General features: G+C 40.7%; 1 protein-coding gene across 2 annotated transcripts in view; it reads right to left on the bottom strand.

Moving 5' to 3' along the window:
* Positions 1-20,528, bottom strand: part of LOC129775062 (uncharacterized) — a 103,256-nt gene that overhangs the window by 3,633 nt on the left and 79,095 nt on the right. For both annotated transcript variants that reach the window (XM_055779267.1, XM_055779268.1), the window contains one exon: positions 8,684-10,184. In XM_055779267.1, the coding sequence (XP_055635242.1) occupies positions 8,684-10,184 (1,501 nt within the window). The remainder of the gene's footprint in view (positions 1-8,683; positions 10,185-20,528) is intronic.

The following is a 20,528-nucleotide window of genomic DNA, read 5'->3' as shown; positions in this document are numbered from 1 at the left end:
GTGATGCAATTTGATGTGACACACCCTTTATTACTATCGCCTCGGCTAATCTCAGTTTGTATTTTGCTATTGTGTTTCTTTTCTCACAGAATACATCTTCAGAATATGCAAAGAGCAAGCATTGTGTAGAGCGGAAGCAAAGCAGAAGAGAAATATTAAATAGGAGGTATGTCGTCGGTTTTCATAGAATGGAGATTGTCCAATTTTTTAAAATTTATTTTACTACGTCTTCAGCTATAATGCTGCAATCAGAAATCAGATATATTTAATAAAGTAAAGCTCATTTCAAGAGGATGGTTTTGTCCGAGCACAGTGCGAGAACTGGCGAGAACGAATTGTTTATTTTATGCGTTATGCGTTATCAAACGGTAGTGTGGGACAAATATATAATTGCCTGGAACCGCACGGTATGAAAGTCCTGGAAAAATACCGCGACATGTACTGAATGTGTGTACTGTTCTCGTGAGAGCAATCATGAATCATGAATCAACCATTTTTAGTTGCGTGTACAAAACAACACAAATCCATTGGTCCTTTCAAAAACTAAAAGTTCCGACTAAAGAGTTATTTAAGAATTTTCGATGCATTCTAAAAAACTATTTAACATTTATGTTTGCCTGAAGAGTGCTTCTGTGAATTCAGGAGTGTGTTTGGATTTACTGGTGTAATGGTAATGTTTTGAATTGTAGAAGTTTTAAGCTTTCTCGGTTTATCCGCCTCTAGCCTTGAAAAAGACCAATTTGAAATACCAACATAAACAACCCGACCTTGAGAAACACTTTGGAAAGCCTTGCTGCTTGAATGACTGCTAAATTCGGAATGATTGATTTGTGATTTTTTTTTCAATCGATCATTCAACTTTCGTGTTTTCGTTGTTTTCGGGTTGGAAGTGACGTAAGGTATTTTTCAACATTGAGAGTTGTGTTCTTCGATGAAAAATTGAAGTTGAAATTTTGTTTCGATGGTATTGCTTTCGCCCCCGCAGCCACCACATAATAGGCTCAGTTTGGATTTTCTGTTACGTTCTGTTTCGTTCTGCGTTGGAGATGTAATTTTTATAAACTGAAATAAACTGATAAACTACTTAGCTATTCAAGAAGTTCGGTATTCCAGTTTCAGTGCTCTAGACAGTGAGGAATCAGCAGTGCATGTTGATGTTTAGTAGTTTGGAATAGGAATTAATTTGACAACCTACTCAAATTGCTTCGCGAAGCGTTTTCGCTCCTCACTCAGCGAAGGTTTTCATTTATCGGCCGTTGTCATTGCTATCAAATATTTGTAAAAAAGAGATTATTTATTATTTATTATTCGTCAATGTTTGTGCTCGCCGGCAATTATTTCGTAGTTCTATATTAATAGTGCGGTCGTGTCTTAAACAAGACCCTTCTTTATTTATCTTTTTTTTTTGCGACCCGCGGCACCATGACTAACACGTGTTTGTAGTCCCAAGGAAAAAGGTTGAGTACCGCTGTTTTATAGTATTGTTCCGCTGGTGCAAATTCGGTTAATCAATATTTGGTTTCTTTCAATCGGCTTTAACCTTTCAGGTCATTCGCCGTATGTAGAAAATAATGGTTTCACAAATGTATTCCCAGAACTTCCCCGGAACGAGCCTCTGCGGGGACGGCATCACGCTTATTGCGCACATTATCCCTTCCGTTTGTCTTATATTCCTCATAGCCGTTGTTTTCGCAGATTTTAATGTGGGATGCAGGCATGCGATGGGTCTAAAAAATTACAAAGGAACAGTATTCTGCCGCCATTGTGGTCAGGACTTCTCCGATCAGGGATGCTACGGGGATAATGCGTGCCTAAATTTCCCAGAACAAACCGGCATCTTTCAGGAACGACAGAAGAACTTCATCACGAACAGAGTCATTGCTGAGAATATTTCTTGTTGATGTCGAGATTTAATAATGTTCTCGTAGGTCATGATACTAAACCCAGTTGATTAACATATGCTCGACAGTTAATCTGATATTGCATGTTATGTAAAATGATGGATCATATCCGGTGATTGTGTGAGCGTGGGTCACCCTTGTTTCCGTTTGTTGTCCCTATCACTCTTTCGAGTCAAAACGCCTATAACCTTGCAACACTCCGGTGGAGCTTCTCCAGCGACGCGTGTAGTGGAGAATAGCTTCGTTTTTAAAATTTTGAAGTTGTCAGTCACAGGAACGGTGTCCGTCGCGAAGGACTGTGCCGACCTACCAGCCGTCACTAGTCTTCAGAAAACAAACGCAGCGCTGCGCTTGAGTTTAACTTTCATCAGCGCGCGCTCAAAAAAAACTCGTATTATATCTTGGTGCGAAGAGCACAACATTCATAAACACGACAGCGCAAAATGTACCCCGTGCAGAACTCAGATACTAAACATCTCTTCTCACTTGTGTGCAAGTATGGAAAAGTACATTCGCTCATTTCTCCACACCTGATTATAAATCACTTTTGTATCTGCTTGGAATAATCATGGCTAACAGAATGCAGCAAACAATCGTGAGATTGCACGATGAATCGTTTTACACTCCCCGACCATCTTCATTCGGGTCTGATAGAAAACATAACAAAACAAAGAGTGGAAAACAACATTCAATGAATGAATATTCCTTTTGAAGGATCGCACGAAACAAAATAACAAGTGAGCCAAAATAAATTGAATCTGCGTGTGTTTATGATTTTATTTTCCCTTGTACTCTTTTCCTTATCAGCATTCAAGTGCACATGAAATCCACCTTCCCGCACATCAATAACTTGCGTTAATATGGTCTTTTGCGTTGGCTTATATCATTTCATCTTCTTCTTCTTGAATGGCGTTAACGTTCTCTGTGGAACTTTTGCCGTCTCAACGTATTTACTAACTAGCGTCATTTGCTAATACTAAGTTGAGATTTCTTAAGCCAAATAACACGCCTTGAATGTATTCCGAGGGGCAAGCTCTTGAATACGCGTGACCACAGTGCAAGTCGAAGGAAATTTCTTTGACGAAAAATCCCCCGGCCAGAACGGGAATCGAACCCGAACACCCGGCATGATAATGTGAGACGCTAACCACTCGGCCACGGGTGCACGACAATCGTTTCATACTAGAAACAAAAAACTAGAAGTGGGTTATATCTTTGATATAACCACAAAGTGGACGTAGGACTAACGTTGACTTAGCAAAAAATAAGTAACAAGCATATAAATCTCAGACATTTCATCTCTTAGACATACCACTTCGTTTAGCCGGAAAAGAATTATTAAAGCTCAAAGGGGGGCATCGGAAATACCCAGCGCAAATAGTACAGCAGGAGCAGGATTATTAACACTTGAGAAGGAATGGGTTCCTCCTAGAAATTACACAGTAAAAATAGGGCCTCCTTCCCAACATTTCCAACTTCCCAATAACGACGATCGATTGCAGCATTCGTAAACAAATATTCATATGTAATATAATATCCACTACACCATATCATATCGTGTTCTTCAGTATCAAATCCAGAGTCAATGACACCCATCGATACCTCGGTTTTCGCTGAATGGTCCGACTGCAGAGGAGAAATGGAATTGAAAAGCGACAAACGGGAGAAACTTCTGCATTTTATCATTCGAATAATGTGATTATCATACAACTTCGTTTTGCCAGAAAGAGATTATTAATGCTCAAAGAAGGAATCGAGTCCTCCGAAGAAATATCCAGCGCAAATTAGAATCGTCTATCGATTGCGGCATTCGTACACAAATAATTTTATGTCACAAACTATCACAAATTTCGTTTTCCTCATTATCAAATCCATAGTCAATGGCATCCATCTGTATCGAATTATCATCGACACCACGATTTTCTCTAAATACTCCTTTCAGTTTGGCCTGTAAAAACTTTCCTAAACTCTAATGGGTTATATAAGGTAATAGCACACTCTCCTCGGATACGACGGACCAGCTGGATGTGACGCGTTTTGCGTTGATAGCACACAAATTGGTATCTTCAAATAGGCCTCCTGCAGTGCCATAACCGCGGAACTTTGGAAGTGCCAGTCGGTTTAAAGTCCTGGGCAATTGCACGAACCAAACGCTGCAAAGGTAGTGTGTGACATATAGAGTAAAAGTGTAAATAGAACTTAATTCAGAACTTGTCCCCCGTTGCTATCGTGTGAGCAAACAGCGGCAGAACAGACAATGTCTTAACACACACATCGAGCCGAACTCGTCCCCGCGCACACACACTCTCGTGAGCGACTTTCCTCCACATCTCATTCTTGGACCAACGCTCGAGAAGGTAAGTTGCACAGGTAGCTTGTGGATCAGCAATTCGGTCGACTTCTGATAGCGGCGAATTTCACGCAAAGAGATGGTTCCCGGTCGGTATCGATGTGGCTTCTTCACACTTCTTGCGGCTGATGCGCTTTTCCGAGCTGCTTTCGTGGTGCCTTACCACATGTATTTGAATCTGGACATGCACAAAATGTTATGGCTGCGGTATGATATTGAATGTAATGCAAAGTGTCCGGATCAAAAAGCGTCCAGATTCAAATACATTACTGTATACTTACGTCGATGTTACTCATTTCTCTCTCAGGCTAAGCTACGAACATAATAAAAGGGGTGGGATTTACATTTCATAATGTTATGGTTTATAATATGACGCTTCCTTTGCTTTCGTTCATTTCTACCTCTACTCTCGCACCGTGAGGACTTGTTTCATCGGGACCAAGCAAACAGCTCGTAAATCTACCGGTGGTAAGGCACCACGAAAGCAGCTCGGAAAAGCGCATCAGCGGAAGTGTGAAGAAGCCACATCGCTACCGACCGGGAACCATCTCTTTACGTGAAATTCGCCGCTATCAGAAGTCGACCGAATTGCTGATCCGCAGCGTTTGGTTCGTGGAATTGTCCAGGACTTCAAAACCGACTTGCGCTTCCAAAGTTTTCCGCCGCTATGGCACTGCAGGAGGCAAGCGAGGCATATTTAGTCGGCCTGTTCGAAGATACCAATTTGTGTGCTAAGCCACGCAAAACGCGTCACATCATGCTCAAGGACATCCAGCTGGCCCATCGTATCCGAGGACAGCGTGCTTAAACAGCCGCGCTTCTGCTTTCGTCATTGTTATCTTAGTACCTTGGCATACAATCAACGGCCCTTTTCAGGGACACCAAATTTATGGATTAGAGTTCAGAAAAGTTTTTGCAGACTGAACTAAAAGAAGCATTTAGCGAAAATGGTGAGGTCGATGATAATTCCATACCGATGGGCGCCATTGACTATGGATTTGATAATGACGAATACGAAATATATGAAAGTGGATATTTCACCATATCGAAGAAATCACTTTGATGAAAGCTGCAATATAAAATTATTTGTGTACGAATGCCGCAATCGATAGTCGACTCTAATTTGCGCTGGGTATTTCCTCGGAGGACTCGATTCCTCCTTTGAACATTAATAATCTCTTTCTGGCAAAACGAAGTGGTATGATAATCACATTATTAGAAAGATAAAATGAAGATGTTTTCTGCCAATTTCCTTCAACCTCCAAACATCTCTTTCTCCCGTTTGTTGTTTTTGCGTTCGCTAATCCTTTCTTACAACACCCATTTCTCGTTTGAGAAATTGTTGAGTAAACATCATTTGCCAGTGCGCGTAGTGCGGGAATTCCTTAAGATTCATTGCACCTCTAATTAATTGCCGAACGTATGATTACGTTAATCGCACTTGATTGAAAAATCCAAAACGAAATGTATTTGGTCGCAGCATTATATGAGTAGAAAGCAAATAATGATTTTCGCGATGTGAAACATTTTCCGTTTTTCATGTTATGCATCCAATATTGGATACGAAAATTTTCTACTGATGGGGAAAAATAATATTCAGAAGCTTTCCTGTTAATTGAGATTGATTGAAAAATCACAAAACCAAATGTATTCGGTTGCAGTGTTATATGGATAGAAAACATTAAAATAAACTCTTTCGCATGAATGTATTTTTCAAATCCCAGGAGAACTGGTAGATTATTTTTCAGCAACGATGATAGCAACGAGAGTTCAGCGCGTGTATGTGTGTGTGGCCGCTGCTCCGATGTTTCGTGTGGAACCGTGGCATCGCGCTCCTCCTGATGCATTCCCTTCTGGCCTAAGGTGCACAAACAGGCTCTTGATGACACCGTTCATCAGCGCTTTCATGATAAACGAAGTTAGCTTCACCACAACAGCGACAACATGCTCCAATCGATGTTCAATTATAACTGAGTGGGTTTCCGAGCGGCGCTCGCTTATATACCGATTGGTGATTTCAATAGCCTATTTTGAAAGCAATTTTAAGGCTATTGAAACAAGTTTTTGGATGAAAAAGTAACAAGTATATAACGCTTAGACATTTTATCTTTCGAATGAAGTGTTTATCATACCATTTCGTTCAGTTGTTTAGGAGCTATTACATTCAAAATCTCGGTCTCCGGCGTAACGCTTTCGTTTTCGAAACTTAGATTTTACACCCCGGTATAGAAATGAGAGACGTAGTCCTACGTCAAAAATGTCATTGCAATAGTGCACAGGAAACAACTCGATTTCAACTATCTACCTATATTTTACTGCCGCGATCGAGGCTCAAGCAAATGAGGCAAATGAGGGAATGCAAAAATTTCTGAGAATAGAAGAGCGGAATCGAGACAGTATTTTTCCGTTCTAATCGAGAATGAACTTTGCGAAGAGGATAGGTGAATGTTTTCTGTCTCAAATAAAGTGAGGCATAAACGGATAATAGAAGGACGAGTTTTATCTGTGAATGAGTTTTAATACCTGCTTGTGTGATGCGCCTCTCATTCTATACACACACACACACTCACATACACATCAAATTCTAGCGGCCGCTTTGTCTTCGTTCGTTCTGAGCAAAGCATAAAAACAACAGCGCGCCCCCATTTGAATCGTATACGCTTGTGTGAAGAAAACTATCTCAACACAAAGAGCAATCCAGTTTCAAGCACGCAGTATAGAAATACGGCGCAAATTTCAGCGTAAGAACGGCGTTGACAACCAAACATTTCATCTGTGTTTCGGAGCGTGCTCATTCGCCAGAGCGCATGTGTGCACAAGGAGTGGGAGCTCAACTGGGTACAAAAATCTTGTTGTGCATCAGCACCGAGTTGCATTCTGAAGACTTCGTAGTAGACAAATGGGGCGGAAATCGCTGGAAGATCTCGTCTGAATTTCGTTGGAATTGGGAAAGACTAATACAGCTTTCCACTTCATCGGGTTTGTACCGTTGTTCCAAATTTTGTAAAGGTGGTCGAGTGGTGGAAATTTATATTTATTATTAATCGAATTTTAACATTTAATTTGCATGTATGAGACTACTCTGAGCCGAGCTATTTCAAAGTTTTTTTTTTGTTTTTCAACGGGCGAGTAGCCCCATACATATAAATCAAATGTCAACTTTCGTGGTATGGGTGTGTCTTAATTCTCCGGATCGCTTCACGTTTACATGCAATCGAGTAACTGACAACGTATAAACCCGGCTTTAGTCTGTGTGTTGGTAAAAGTTGCAGCTACTTCTTTATCAATTTTCTTATTTGCTCTCGCAGCACTCCGTTGGCTCCCACAAGGTTTCGTCCGTTGTCGAATAAAGTGCGCTACACATACAACGTCCCGTCACCGTGAAGTCAACGTAAAGGAATGAAATGTCAAATATTCTCCCATGGTAATCGTATGGTAGCATTCACATACACAATCACCGATAACTTTGTCTTCGGCAAAATAAGTTCAAGAGAATGGTTGACGGGACGGTGACGGTGACGCTGTATGTTTTTTTTTTCTGTATTATAGTGACTTTCAACTCATTTGACTGGTTCATCACTTTTACTTCCATTTTGGAAGAATGTCGGGAGTGAGAATTGAATTCGTGACCTTTAGCGTGAGAGGCATGGATGTTACCACTACGCCAGATCGCCTCCAAACGCTGTATGTGTAGCGCACCGACTTCCTTTTGAAGTCCTAATAATGAATTTCAATTCAATGAAATTTTGATAGCTGATAGAAATAGAAGTCTAACTTTTAAATTAAATTGAACTATGCTTTGTCAGATTAGCTCAATTGTACGTGCGTTTACTCCTGGGATTGCCATGGAAACATAGTTTAATCTTAAGGAATGATCATACACAATTCTAATGAGTTTTTATCGACCTTAGACAGCTATAGTGTAGTATTAATTACAGCATAAATCACTCCAGAAAATGTTTAACACTTTTATAACTCAAAATTGAACTTAATATAACCAATAGTCCTTTTATCCTCAAATAACATAAAAATCTTCTTTTTTCCACGTCAGACATTCAACGGATTTCATTTGCTTATGCATGTATCAGTTCCCTTATCTAGCCGGTTCGTCAATGATAACGGCAAGGTTGCTAAATGAGGGGCTGAATGATCAACAATCTGAAAAGGTTCAAAAATGCTTCGCACTTCCTGAAGGCACGATTGCACTGATTGAAATTATTTACAGTTTTGGCTGAAAGATATGGCGATTCTCCTAAACTGTGATGATACGTTCGGGAAGTTACTGTACCGGGTAAAAATATCCTAATAAATCCCGATTTATCCAGGCTAAAAAGAAATCTCTAAGGATTCTTGGTTTCCTGAGATTTTTCAGGCAGTCGACATTCGGAAAATTAATATAAAAATTACACAATAAAATATAGTTTTTACGTACCAGCGTATTGATTATTTCCTCTTTCTCGCAGCTTTTATCCTGCAGCACCAGAACGAGTGTCATGTTCTGCTGTACGCACACGAACAATTCTACTTTCACAGGCTTGGTTACATCTTGCTCCAACAGATTTTCGGTTGCACTTTGAATAGCAGTATTTTTTGATTTTTTTCGTTTCGTTTGATATTCGAGTGGTGTTGCTAGAATATTGAAGTTTCCAGGTGTTGTATCATTGCTGGAGAATCCACTAGACTGTAAATCATTGTTACTATTGATGAATGTAAGCTTAGACATCAATGGTGTCAACTGCAAGTTCGTCATTTTTCTACAGTGTGCAGGAGGTTCAAATATGTTGGTTTGCGTTCTTCCGGAGAATTTGCCATCTGAATTCATTGTTTTAATAGGCAAAAACAAGTCGCTCCTATTCTTTACGGTGGTTTGCAGTCTATCGTTTCCGGTTGGATCGTTGAAAGTTGTTTTCATTATTTCCCCGGGTGGATTTTCTTGTGTTATCGAATCAATTATCCTTTTCGGTGGATTATTATCGGTACAACTTATCAAATTATTGTAATGAACTTCTAGTAACTCTTTGAAGACACTGTAGGATACAGCCTTACCATTAGTGCTAAAAATAGGATAAATCGGATCGGCTACACTTTTGCAAAAATCATTGTGCGTCAGGGTCTTTAGTCTGGGTATATTCCTTTCATTTTTATTTTCAGATCCATGTGAATCCATGGAAACACTAATTTCACCAAGACTCGATGAAGAAGTACTTCTAGCTTTGAGAAAATGAGGTTTGCTGATGAAATTGTTAAAATATGTGTTAAATTGCTCTTCTTGTTTATGTTTCAAGATATCAATCTTCTCTTCTGTCTGATTATCTGTTAACGATTTTTCGTGTTCTAGATTGAAGTAATTAGATAGTTTCTTTGCATCCTCATTTACAGCACAAATTGATAACACGTTACTGTGTGATAAAAGTTTGTTCTCCGTCATCGGTGTAGAACACACACTAGTTTTGCCGATGAAATTGGGGAAGCTATCAGAGTCATCAAAATTTATAGAATTAAATCCCGACTCAGTGGTCTCCAGAGCAGTCTGATTTTTGAAGAAAAGTGGCAAATTCGTCGGTCTATTGTTTTTCTTCTTGTTGATTAATTTTACAGATCCATTTGTATCCTCCATATCCTCTTCCGGAATGTTAGTGAAAATCAGCGACTTGTCTCGTTTCATCAATGAATGTGAGTCTTTTGAGAATGATTTTCTTCGCAATTGGAATGTGAATGTATCTCTCTCCATAGTATTGACTAACAAGTTGTATGCTTCGGTAGAAGTTCGCAGGAGCTTGGCGTAGTCGCTCGTCGAAATATAAGCATTGATTAGGGTAACCCCTACAGGAATGTGATAATTAGCAGCAATGTACTCGGATGATTTCAGACGATATAAATCGGACAACGTGAACATTTTCGTGAGACTGTCTGGTAACTGACTGGCAACAACTCTGTAGAAGGCATACAATAAATTGAAAAATATATATTAAAATTGAAAAGAAAATTGGGAACACATACCGAAACGTAAAACTTCGAAACTTAAAATAAATGACTGAGAGAATTAATGAATGCATCAAATTTCGTCTGCAGCATGGTGAAAGTTGTGATGGATCGAAAAGTGCTCCAACTGATTCAAAAATTGACTTCAAAATGACCAGTTCTGAGAGACTTATAGCGAATTCGTTTTTGTTCAGTTTCAACCCCAGTGCCGCACTAATTGCTGTCAAAACGTTTTTTTATTCACTCAGTTTCGCACTCAGTGTCGAACTAGTTCGCCCCGAAAGCTGTTAGTTTCGCACTGAGATGTTTCACGGGTTGGCACTCGGGTTCACCAATACAACTATACTGAACTGTCAAGTTCCGAATATTGTTTTGGAAAATCTAAAAATAAAGACTATGAAAATGGAAAACCTGCTGCTTTTGCTTTTGTATTATTGGAATCGTAATCCAATTCGGATTCTGATTTTGAAGAGTAGAGTAGACGGCATTAAGCTACGTGTGCTTTCATTGGGAGGTGAAAATAATTATGGATATTCAGGTGGAATAAATTTCAAAATCAAAATTATGAATGAAAATTTACTTTAACGTATCGAATATTTATTTTATGTGATTAAATAAAAGTTTTTTTCCGATATCGCAGAATATTGAACGAAAACTGTGTCTAATGATGGTTTTATATTATAATAGTAATTATTTGTGGAACAAACAGGAAATGCATCGACAAATGGTTAAGTGAGTGTCAGAACTACATGTGTTAGGTAATCAAATAATATTAAGTAAAAATTTTCATTCAAACTTTTATATGTTTACACTGCACTTGGCCCTTCTGATCTGATGGAGAACAATTTACCTCCCAAGCACTAATATCACCACCAGACGTCGACACTGTACATTTGCCGTCGTAAATATAAACAAATCAGACTATATAACGCACACCAACAAACCACCGCATTCGTGAAACTGAAAACGTTTTTTTATTACAGAGTCAGTTTGGCACTGACTCAGTTTTAAAAACGAATTCTCTATTAATATGCTTGGTAGGGTGGCAGCGAAAATGATCATGTCAATTTTCATAAACCGACCATGTACATTTTGTTTATTGGCCCAAAAAATGACCTGTGCAAAGTTCCAGCTCAATCGGACATGATCTAGGGGTGCCTCAAAGCGCTCAAAATTTTGATTTTTTGATCCTCGAAAATCTTCCAAGGAGGGAGTAAAGGAATTTTGGAAAATCGAAATTTTTTTCGATGCCAAATGATTTAAAAATGCATAAAACGTCGAGATCTGGTGTTATCTCGAAAAAAAATGTTTGGTAGCAAATCGACTTTTTGGGACTTGGATGTCTGAATCAAGGCGCTTGTATAAATGTATAACAGGTGAAGCAACATCATCACTTCAATAAGAAGGGGATTACGGTTTGTGGAGCGAGGGTTGTTTGTTTTGTTATTGCTAGGATACGCCATTTTTGCATTTTCGCATGCGAGAGTAGTGGATGAACTGGATGAGAATAAAATTCTACAAAATCATCTCTTCTTTTTCACATACATTCGCGAAAGCCGAACATAGTAGGCATCGTTCGAATAAGCGTTGTGGTAGTTTGTAGAGAGCCGCCGGTAGCTGTTTGTAAACAATACCGACACCAATTCCAATATGGCTAAAAGTGCATTTCATATGATTGTTTCACCTGGTATATATAGAGGCGCCTTGGTCTGAATGCCTGAATGTCCAAAAAATCAAAACTTGGAGTGCTTTGAGGCACCCCTAAATCATGTACGATTGAGCTGAAATTTTGCACGGTCATTTTTTTGGGCCAATAAACAAAATGTACATGGTCGGTTCTTTAAATTCGATAATTCATTTTTTCCATAAGTACCAAAAGGTCGATTTTCGGCCAGAATTTGTTTTTTTCCGAGATAACACCAGATCTCGACGTTTCATACATTTTTAAGTCATTTGGCATCGAAAAAAGAATTTCGATTTTCCAACTTTTCTTTTCTCTCCCCTTGGAAAACTTTCGAGGATGAAAAAATCAAAACTTTGAGCGCTCTGAGGCACCCCTAAATCATGTCCGATTGAGCTGAAACTTTGCATAGATAATTTTTTTGGGCTAATAAACAAAACGTACATAGTCGGTTTTGAAATTCGATGATTTTTTTCCACACATCAATTGCCACCCTAATGCTCGGAATACAACTGTTATTGAGAAGGTAGAAAATCTGGAGAATACAGATCGTCGTTCAACCGTACGAGTTAAATGAGGATTCCTCACATTGCATTCTGTAAGGAGATTTGATCATGCTTAGAGAAGTTGCAGAATGTAAGCGATCAAGACGCTGTCCTAAGGTTCTATTAGCAACACTGATTTCATGTTTACAAACAAGGTGACTCGGATAAGACCAATTCTAGCCTTACGTGACAACGTTTTGACTCACTTCAAACTCTTTTTTCACGTTTTCATCTATGAATCATAAGATTTCCAAAAAAATAATGATGTCATAATAAAATTGAATAAAAAATCCTGACTTATTGCGGTTTCCGACTCTTAAATATTAATGTTTTTTTTTATTTTTTTTTATTTTATCACCGTCTTCGTCCTAGACGTACAGACTGAATAGTGGTTGGTAATCTATACAATATTCTTTATCTTAATTTTAAATGTGCTTTTGGACATATTCAAATCAAATTCGTCACTGATTTTATTAAACGCACGAAGACACGAGTCGAACGGATTGTTGTAGCCGTAGTTGGTTCTATGAAGGGGAAGTGCCAACAAAGACGAACTCCGGAAACGTCGAGGTGGAACATAGAACGAGATTTGTTCCAGAAGTTCAGAACAGTCAATATTGCCTCGTAGCAAGTCGAAGACGAATAAGCGCTGCATATTGACCCTCCTGCTGGATAAGGTCTCCAAGTCGATCAGTTGGCAACGGTCGGGATATGGAGGAAGATCGATAGGATCATTCCATGGAAGTTGACGTAGTGCAAACCGTATGAACTTCCTCTGTATGCGTTCCATACTGATTATGTGCGATGTGTAGTATGGGCACCAGACAGTAGCAGCATACTCCAGTATACTGCGCACCAAAGAACAGTAGATCGACTTCAAAGCGTGTATCTCGGTGAAATCGGAGGCGTGCCGGCGGATAAATCCAAGAGTAGCAAAAGCTTTAGCGGTCGTGATTCCTACGTGTTCGTTGGACCTGAGTTGGGCGTCAATAGTCACTCCTAAATCACAGATAGATTTGACCCGGTCAAGTGAGTCCGCGTCCATAAAATATTCGTGATAAGCAACGTTGTAACGGCGACCGAAGGATATGATCTTACACTTCTTACTATTGACCTGCATGCCGTTATCGCCACACCATGTCAGCACTGTGTTTATATCTTCTTGCAAGGCGACATGATCCAGGGGCGAGGTGATGCACCGATAAAATTTCAGATCGTCGGCAAAAGAAAGCTTAGAAGAAGAGAGCAGTGAAGACAGGTCATTGACAAAGAGGTTGAAGATCAGAGGGCCAAGAACGCTACCCTGAGGTACGCCAGACGTGATACTGAATGGTCTAGATTTTGTATAATTAACCATTACGTACGCGGAACGATCCGTCAAGTACGACCATAACCACTCCATAAACCAATCGGGAGAGCCCGTGTGCTTCATTTTGTTGATAACAGTAATATGCGGAACAGTGTCGAATGCCTTCGAGAAATCAATGTACACCGAATCTACTTGTCGCCTGAGCTCTATTTCACGAGATAGAGCGGTGACGTAACACATGAGGTTAGTCGTAGTACTCCGATGTTTCATGAAGCCATGTTGGCTATCGGAGATGATCAAAGATGACACGTTGTACAACACCTTGTGTACTAACTTTTCGAAGACCTTGCTCAAACAACTCAGTATTGATATTCCACGATAATTGCTGACACAAACGCAGTTTCCGGATTTATGGATCGGAACAATACAGGCACGTTTCCATGCAGCCGGGAATGATCGGTCGCGCAGAGAGCGGTTGAATATAAGAGCGATGGGCCCCGCCAAGGTGGAAGAGCAGTTTTTGAGAAGCAAGGGAGATATTCCATCTGCACTCGATGCTTTCTTGGTGTCAAGTTCCTTAAATTCTTTTTTTACATCTTCAGAGGAGAACTGAAGCATTGGAAATGTGATGTCATATGATGGTATGTGAGCAAAGCAATTGCGACGACAAACGGGCGACACTTTGCTGAACACTCTCTCAAAAAATGTAGCGAAGAGTTCCGCTGCTTCTACATTCGAGCTTGCATCAGATTCCCCGTATTTCACATTGAATGGAACGCGGGTAGATGATCTCCGTGTTCTCACAAAGTCCCAGAAGAGTTGAGGATTTAGTTTCATATTCGATTGTACCATAGAAATATAGTTTTCGTATGATAACAGAAGAAGTTCTTTATAACTTGTTTCCACTTCTCGAAGATTGTTGCGCTCTCTCTCAGATTTTGTTCGGAAGAATCTTCTGCGTGCTTTCCTGAGGGTGTTGCGTAAATGTCGCAGCTCAGGAGTCCACCATGGTTTGCCAATAACGGAGGCTCATCTTCTCCGAGGTACGTGTTCAGTTAATACTTGATTCAACTTGTCGTAGAAAGTCGAAAGTAATTCATCCGTAGTTCCGTCGCTCATTATACCGTCCCTCGTTGACATGAGGGGACATGTCAACCTCGTTGAGGGGACATGGAGAGATCCATTGCTGCGCCGTTTGTAGTGTGCAAAGGTTTCTGCTTCGGAGTTCCATTTGGTTCCCAAAATTTTTCTGTTGAGCGATTATCCGAGAACTCTCGAAAGAGTACTCCTCTGGGCCACGTCGATGTGCAGAGCGCTTTCATTCTCAGCTCGATGTTCATGCCGACTTTGAATGAGATGAAGGACAAAGTGTTAACATCGCGTCCCTTGGCAACGAGTTTAATACCCTCTATGTCATTACTATCTAATCGCTGTTTTGCAAGTGCTGCGACTTGTTCGACTGAAACATTTGGAGAAATTCTCGACAGGCACAGCCAAAATTTTTGTGTATTAGCTGGCACGGTTGATACGCCCAAAGAGGGAGACACAGAACTACCTGTTCCTGCTATCAATGTAGTTTTATTATGTCTGCTCTCATTGTTTGGACCAAACAGACGACGACTCCTGACAGACGCTGGGACAATTGATGGACGTCTCACGGTTTTCGGCGTGAGCGAGCTCGAGTTTATAAAGGCAGTAAAATTTAATTTAATTTCCGCCTTTAGCTCGGTTAAGATTTCTGATTTCAAAGATTCTACGATTTCGTTGTGCTTTCCAAGCAGTTGTTCTTGTCCGGTCTCATATGCCGAACGTACAGTGTTTCGCAGACGCATGTCCTTCATGAGCTTAGAACATGAATGGCACAACCAAAAAAGCTGGCTACTTTTCAAAACTTCATCCATAATGTGAGGATTAATACCACTACATTTCGGATGAAAAATTGCGTTACAAAACCCCTGACACACGACTTGATTATCCGTAGCATCGATAGCACAAGCATGGCAAACTGAAGACATTGCGGTGAGTGATTTTTGTTATATTCAAAAAAATAAAAAAAAAACTAATTTAACCAATCAACTATTTTATGTGATTCTGATTCAAAAATCGGAATATCACTGTAAATTCGATGCAATCCGTGACAATGTTGCATGCAACGCGCTAGTATTGAATCTCGTGAACAGATGGCGCTGGTGTGCAAATTTAGTTGATGAATGCAGATATAAACAATCGTCTAACAACGAAAACAATATAATTCACGTAGCTTGAGCTTATGACGAATTGCACTGAGAGGACGAAAACTTCAACAACTTTATCATAAGCACTTAATAACAGAAGCTCACGAACAAAATACAGATTTATATCACTTGTTTGCACGAAGATACAAAGCAAAACATAAACAACGAATATCAACAAGACTTGGTACGACAAATAGGGTAAAGTAGGTTTAGTTCCGGTTTAAAAAATGCGAATGAGCTTTGTTCTATAATTTCTCAACAATAGATGAACCAGTATTTTCAGTTTTTCGAAAAAAAAACTTGCAACGACGTGACCATACGTGATACGTGTCGGAACAACGTTAACAAATGGTACACCGTCTCGTCAGCCTGCGTAAGAGATGTCAAAGCGGAGCGTTTACCAAGTGGTGAAATCAAAGCGGAGCACCGTCCTGTTAGCCTGCACGATGGGCGCAGTTGCTCCGTGTGAGCATATGAACGACACAGTGGATGTCAGGTATAGCATCTCGCGCATGGTGGGGTATCTTTTTTGTATGGAAAGCATTATGGTGGTGATGAATATGCTATTCCGCATGATGCCAGGCCCTTAGGAAACAATTGGCCATTGAGGGTAAGAACTTCTGGAACAACCTAATAGTTTGTAAATGCAGACGATGTTGAATAAATAATCGAAAGTATGGCGGCGGAAGGAAGACGACGAGAGAACGAGTAAGAGGATACGAACAAAAGGAACAAAAATTTATCAGCAACGTAAGCCCACGGAGGTAGACTTTGGCGCGCTTGGTGGATGGCGTGGCCTAGCGGATGCAGAAAAACGTAACACCTACAGAGTAAACAATATTCAGTGCTGTCGGAGGACTGTGGAAGTGGAGATTTCGCGAGTGCAAGCTTGGATCGATACCGGAGAATGCCCTCACGATGCAACAACAACACATTTAGAAACCAACTGTTCTTGTTTATCTCCGGTGGCAGTTCGACGATACCGTAAATGGTTACATTCCATCAAACGTTTCATCTGAGGCCGAGCAGTCTCTTATAGAAAACATGTTTGCCTCTGGCTTCCAACAAATCTGCAATGTCGTGAACACAAATAATAGGCTGATAGATTTAGTGTTTGTTAACTGACCAGATGAATTAGATCTCTTAGCAACGTCTACTTCACTTTTACCTGTGGACAATCACTATTCACATTTTATTATATTACTTGATGAAAACGTGAACGACTCAGGCACACCTGAAGACTGCAATGAAAATTTTCAAGCCTGTGATTTCGACCGATTGAATGACACACTCGCCAACATTAACTGGGACGGTATAATGAGCGATGGAACTGTGGATGAATTACTTTCGACTTTCCACGATAAGTTGAATCAAGTATTAACTGAACACGTACCTCGGAAAAGGAGAGCCTCCGTTATTGGCCAACCATGATGGACTCCTGAGCTGCGACATCTACGCACACCCTCAGAAAAGCACGCAGAAGATTCTTCCGAACAAAATCTGAGAGAGAGTGCAACAATATTCGCGAAGTGGAAACAAGTTATAGAGAACTTCTTCTGTTATCATAGTCGAATATGAAACGAAATCCCCAACTCTTCTGAGACTTTGTAAAAACATGGAGATCATATACCCGTGTTCCATCCAATGTGAAATACGGAGAATCTGTGCATTCTACATTCTTTGAGAGTGTGTTCAGCAAAGGGTCGCCCGTTTGTCGACGCAATTGCTTTGCTCACACGTCATCGTATGACATCATATTTCTAATTCTTCAGTTCGCCTCTGAAGATGTGAAGAAAGAATTGACACCAAGAAAACATCGAGTGCAGATAGAAACCTCCCTTGCTTCTCAAGAACTGCTGTTCCACCTTGGCGGCGCCTATCGCACTTATATACAACCGCTCTACTCGCTACCGATCATTACTGACTGCATGGAAACGTGCCTCTATTGTCCCGATCCATAAATACGGAAACTGCATTTATGTCAGCAGTTATCGTGGAATATCAATACTGAGTTTTTTGAGCAAGGTCTTCGAATAGGTAGTACACAAGGTATTGTGCAACGTGTCATCTTCGATCATCTCCGATAGCCAGCATGGCTTCATGAAACATCGGAGTACCACGACTAACTTCATGTGTTACGACACCGCTCTATCTCGTGAAATAGAGCTCAGGCGTCAAATAGATTCGGTAGATATAAACACAGTGACATGGTGTGGCGATAACGACATGCAGGTCAATAGTAAGAAGTGCAAAATCATATCCTTCAGTCGCCGTTACAACCTTGCTTATCACTGTGGCGAAACACTCTGGTCACCCGATCAGTATAACGAATTAGATAAACCACGGTCCACGCATACACACCCACCTAACCAAAGAACCAACAATATGATCTCACGATCAATGGATCTCCACAAAATTGTGAACCACACAACCTGTAAATATAATTTAATATACAATAGACTATCAGACAGAGTACACGCGTTTCATTACTCCCGAAACCGATATACCGATAACCCAAAAATTGGTGACCCCGACGGAACAATAGTTCTACATCCGAAACAGTTTTTTGAGATCGCGTGTATTCGATAGCGTCATTTTTCACCCCTTGTGAAAAACAATTTTGTGAAACAGTCACAATGACTGATGGTGAAGCCAACACCTCGAACAGCACCGTAAAGGCAGAAAATAGTGAACCCGCGGTAATCGCTAAGATTAACTATCCAGATTTCGACCCGGACGATGTCGATACGTGGTTCATTTGCCTGGAAGCCGCGTTTAGTGTCAACCAGGTAAAACACGACAAACAAAAATTCTATGCAGTGATAGTGCCATCGCTCAATGCAATATGTCCGAGAACAATGACCGCTACGATACAATTAAAGCGACAGCCATGGCACATTTTCGGCCATCGGAGACTCAGCGTCTCCCGTGGCCGAGTGGTTAGCGTCATAACTAACATGCCGGGTGTTCGGGTTCGATTCCCGTTCTGGTCGGGGGAATTTTTCGTCAAAGAAATTTCCTCCGACTTGCACTGTAATCACGCGTATTCTAGAGCTTGCCTCTCAGAATGCATTGCAAGGCGTGTCATTTGGCATAGAATTCTCAACTAAGTACTAATAAAAATAACGCAAGTAATACTACGTTGAGACGGCGAAGTTCCTCTAGGAACGTTAGTGCCATTGAAGAAGAAGAAGAAGACTCAGCGTCTGACCAGTTTACTCTCGGAAATGACGCTTGGTGACCAAAAACCGAGTGTCCTATTGTCCGAAATGAGACGTTTAGGTGGTGAAGGTTGTACGGACACAATGCTCACGAATATGTGGCTACGTGCCCTGCCTAATACCGTCCGTTCAATTATCGCTTCAATGTCAACCGCCACACTTGATGAGAAAGCGAAGGTCGTTGATAAAATCATGGAAGCGCCCCGCAACGAAGTTTCGACAATCCAGTCTCCTGAACGTATGACGATTTCCAGCTTGGAACACCAAATTGAAGTATTAACTCGCCACTTCGATGAAGTTTTCTCGAGAGATTCCCATCGACGAGGGCGTTCTACAAGCCGCCATCAATCCCGTTCGCCTGGACAACGCGATGGAACGCCGTCACGACCGAAAGCAACTCGCCGTTGGATATGCAACCACTATCGCCACTAACCACTACGCCACTGAGTACAGGCTCGGAAGTGTGAGAAACAAAAAGGAGATGACGCAAATGTCATTTGTATTTTTTACGACGGAAAAATGCCCGTCTATGTACGTTCTGAAAAAAAAACTAATGTCCGAGCTCATATTCGAACCTGAAATAAATCGACCTGATAAAACATACACCAACACGAACCGAGCCATCGAAATCCGAAGAATCCACGTCCATGATCAGCAAACATGCCAGAAATTCCTCATTGATACTGGTGCTGATATCTCTGTTGTTCCCCCATCTCCGTACGAACTTCTCCACCCTGTGAAATTTCATCAACTCTTCGCTGCCAATGCCTAGACCTACGGTATCAAACGTCTCACTATCGACATTGAACTTCGACATTCTTTCGTTTGGGTATTCACCATCGCTGATGTTAAATCGCCGATCATCGGGGCAGATTTTTTAAAACATTACGATCTGCTGGTGGATCTCAAACGCAATAAACTTATTGACAATCAGACTCGACTAGAAATTAATGACATCACTGCCGTAGCCGAACCCACAATCACCACCTTCGACGCGAACTCACCTTTTGCCGACATTCTCAGGGAATATCAAGACATTACCATTTTGAATATGAACCACCGACCTATGGTCAAACAGTTTTCCACTCCATATGGTCAAGAAGACTAATGGGAAATGGCGTCCTTGCAGGGAATATAGGAACCTCAACGCGATTACTATTCCTGATCGGTACCCTATACCGCACATCCAGGATTTTTCCAGCTTATCACTTATCACCAAATTCCCGTTGCACAGGAAGACATCGCTAAAACCGCTATTACTACTCCATTTGGACTGTTCGAGTTCAAATTCATGACATTCGGACT

Source organism: Toxorhynchites rutilus, chromosome 3 (assembly GCF_029784135.1).
Source record: "Toxorhynchites rutilus septentrionalis strain SRP chromosome 3, ASM2978413v1, whole genome shotgun sequence".
Lineage (NCBI taxonomy): Eukaryota > Metazoa > Arthropoda > Insecta > Diptera > Culicidae > Toxorhynchites > Toxorhynchites rutilus.
This window is presented reverse-complemented; position numbering and strand designations above follow the sequence as displayed.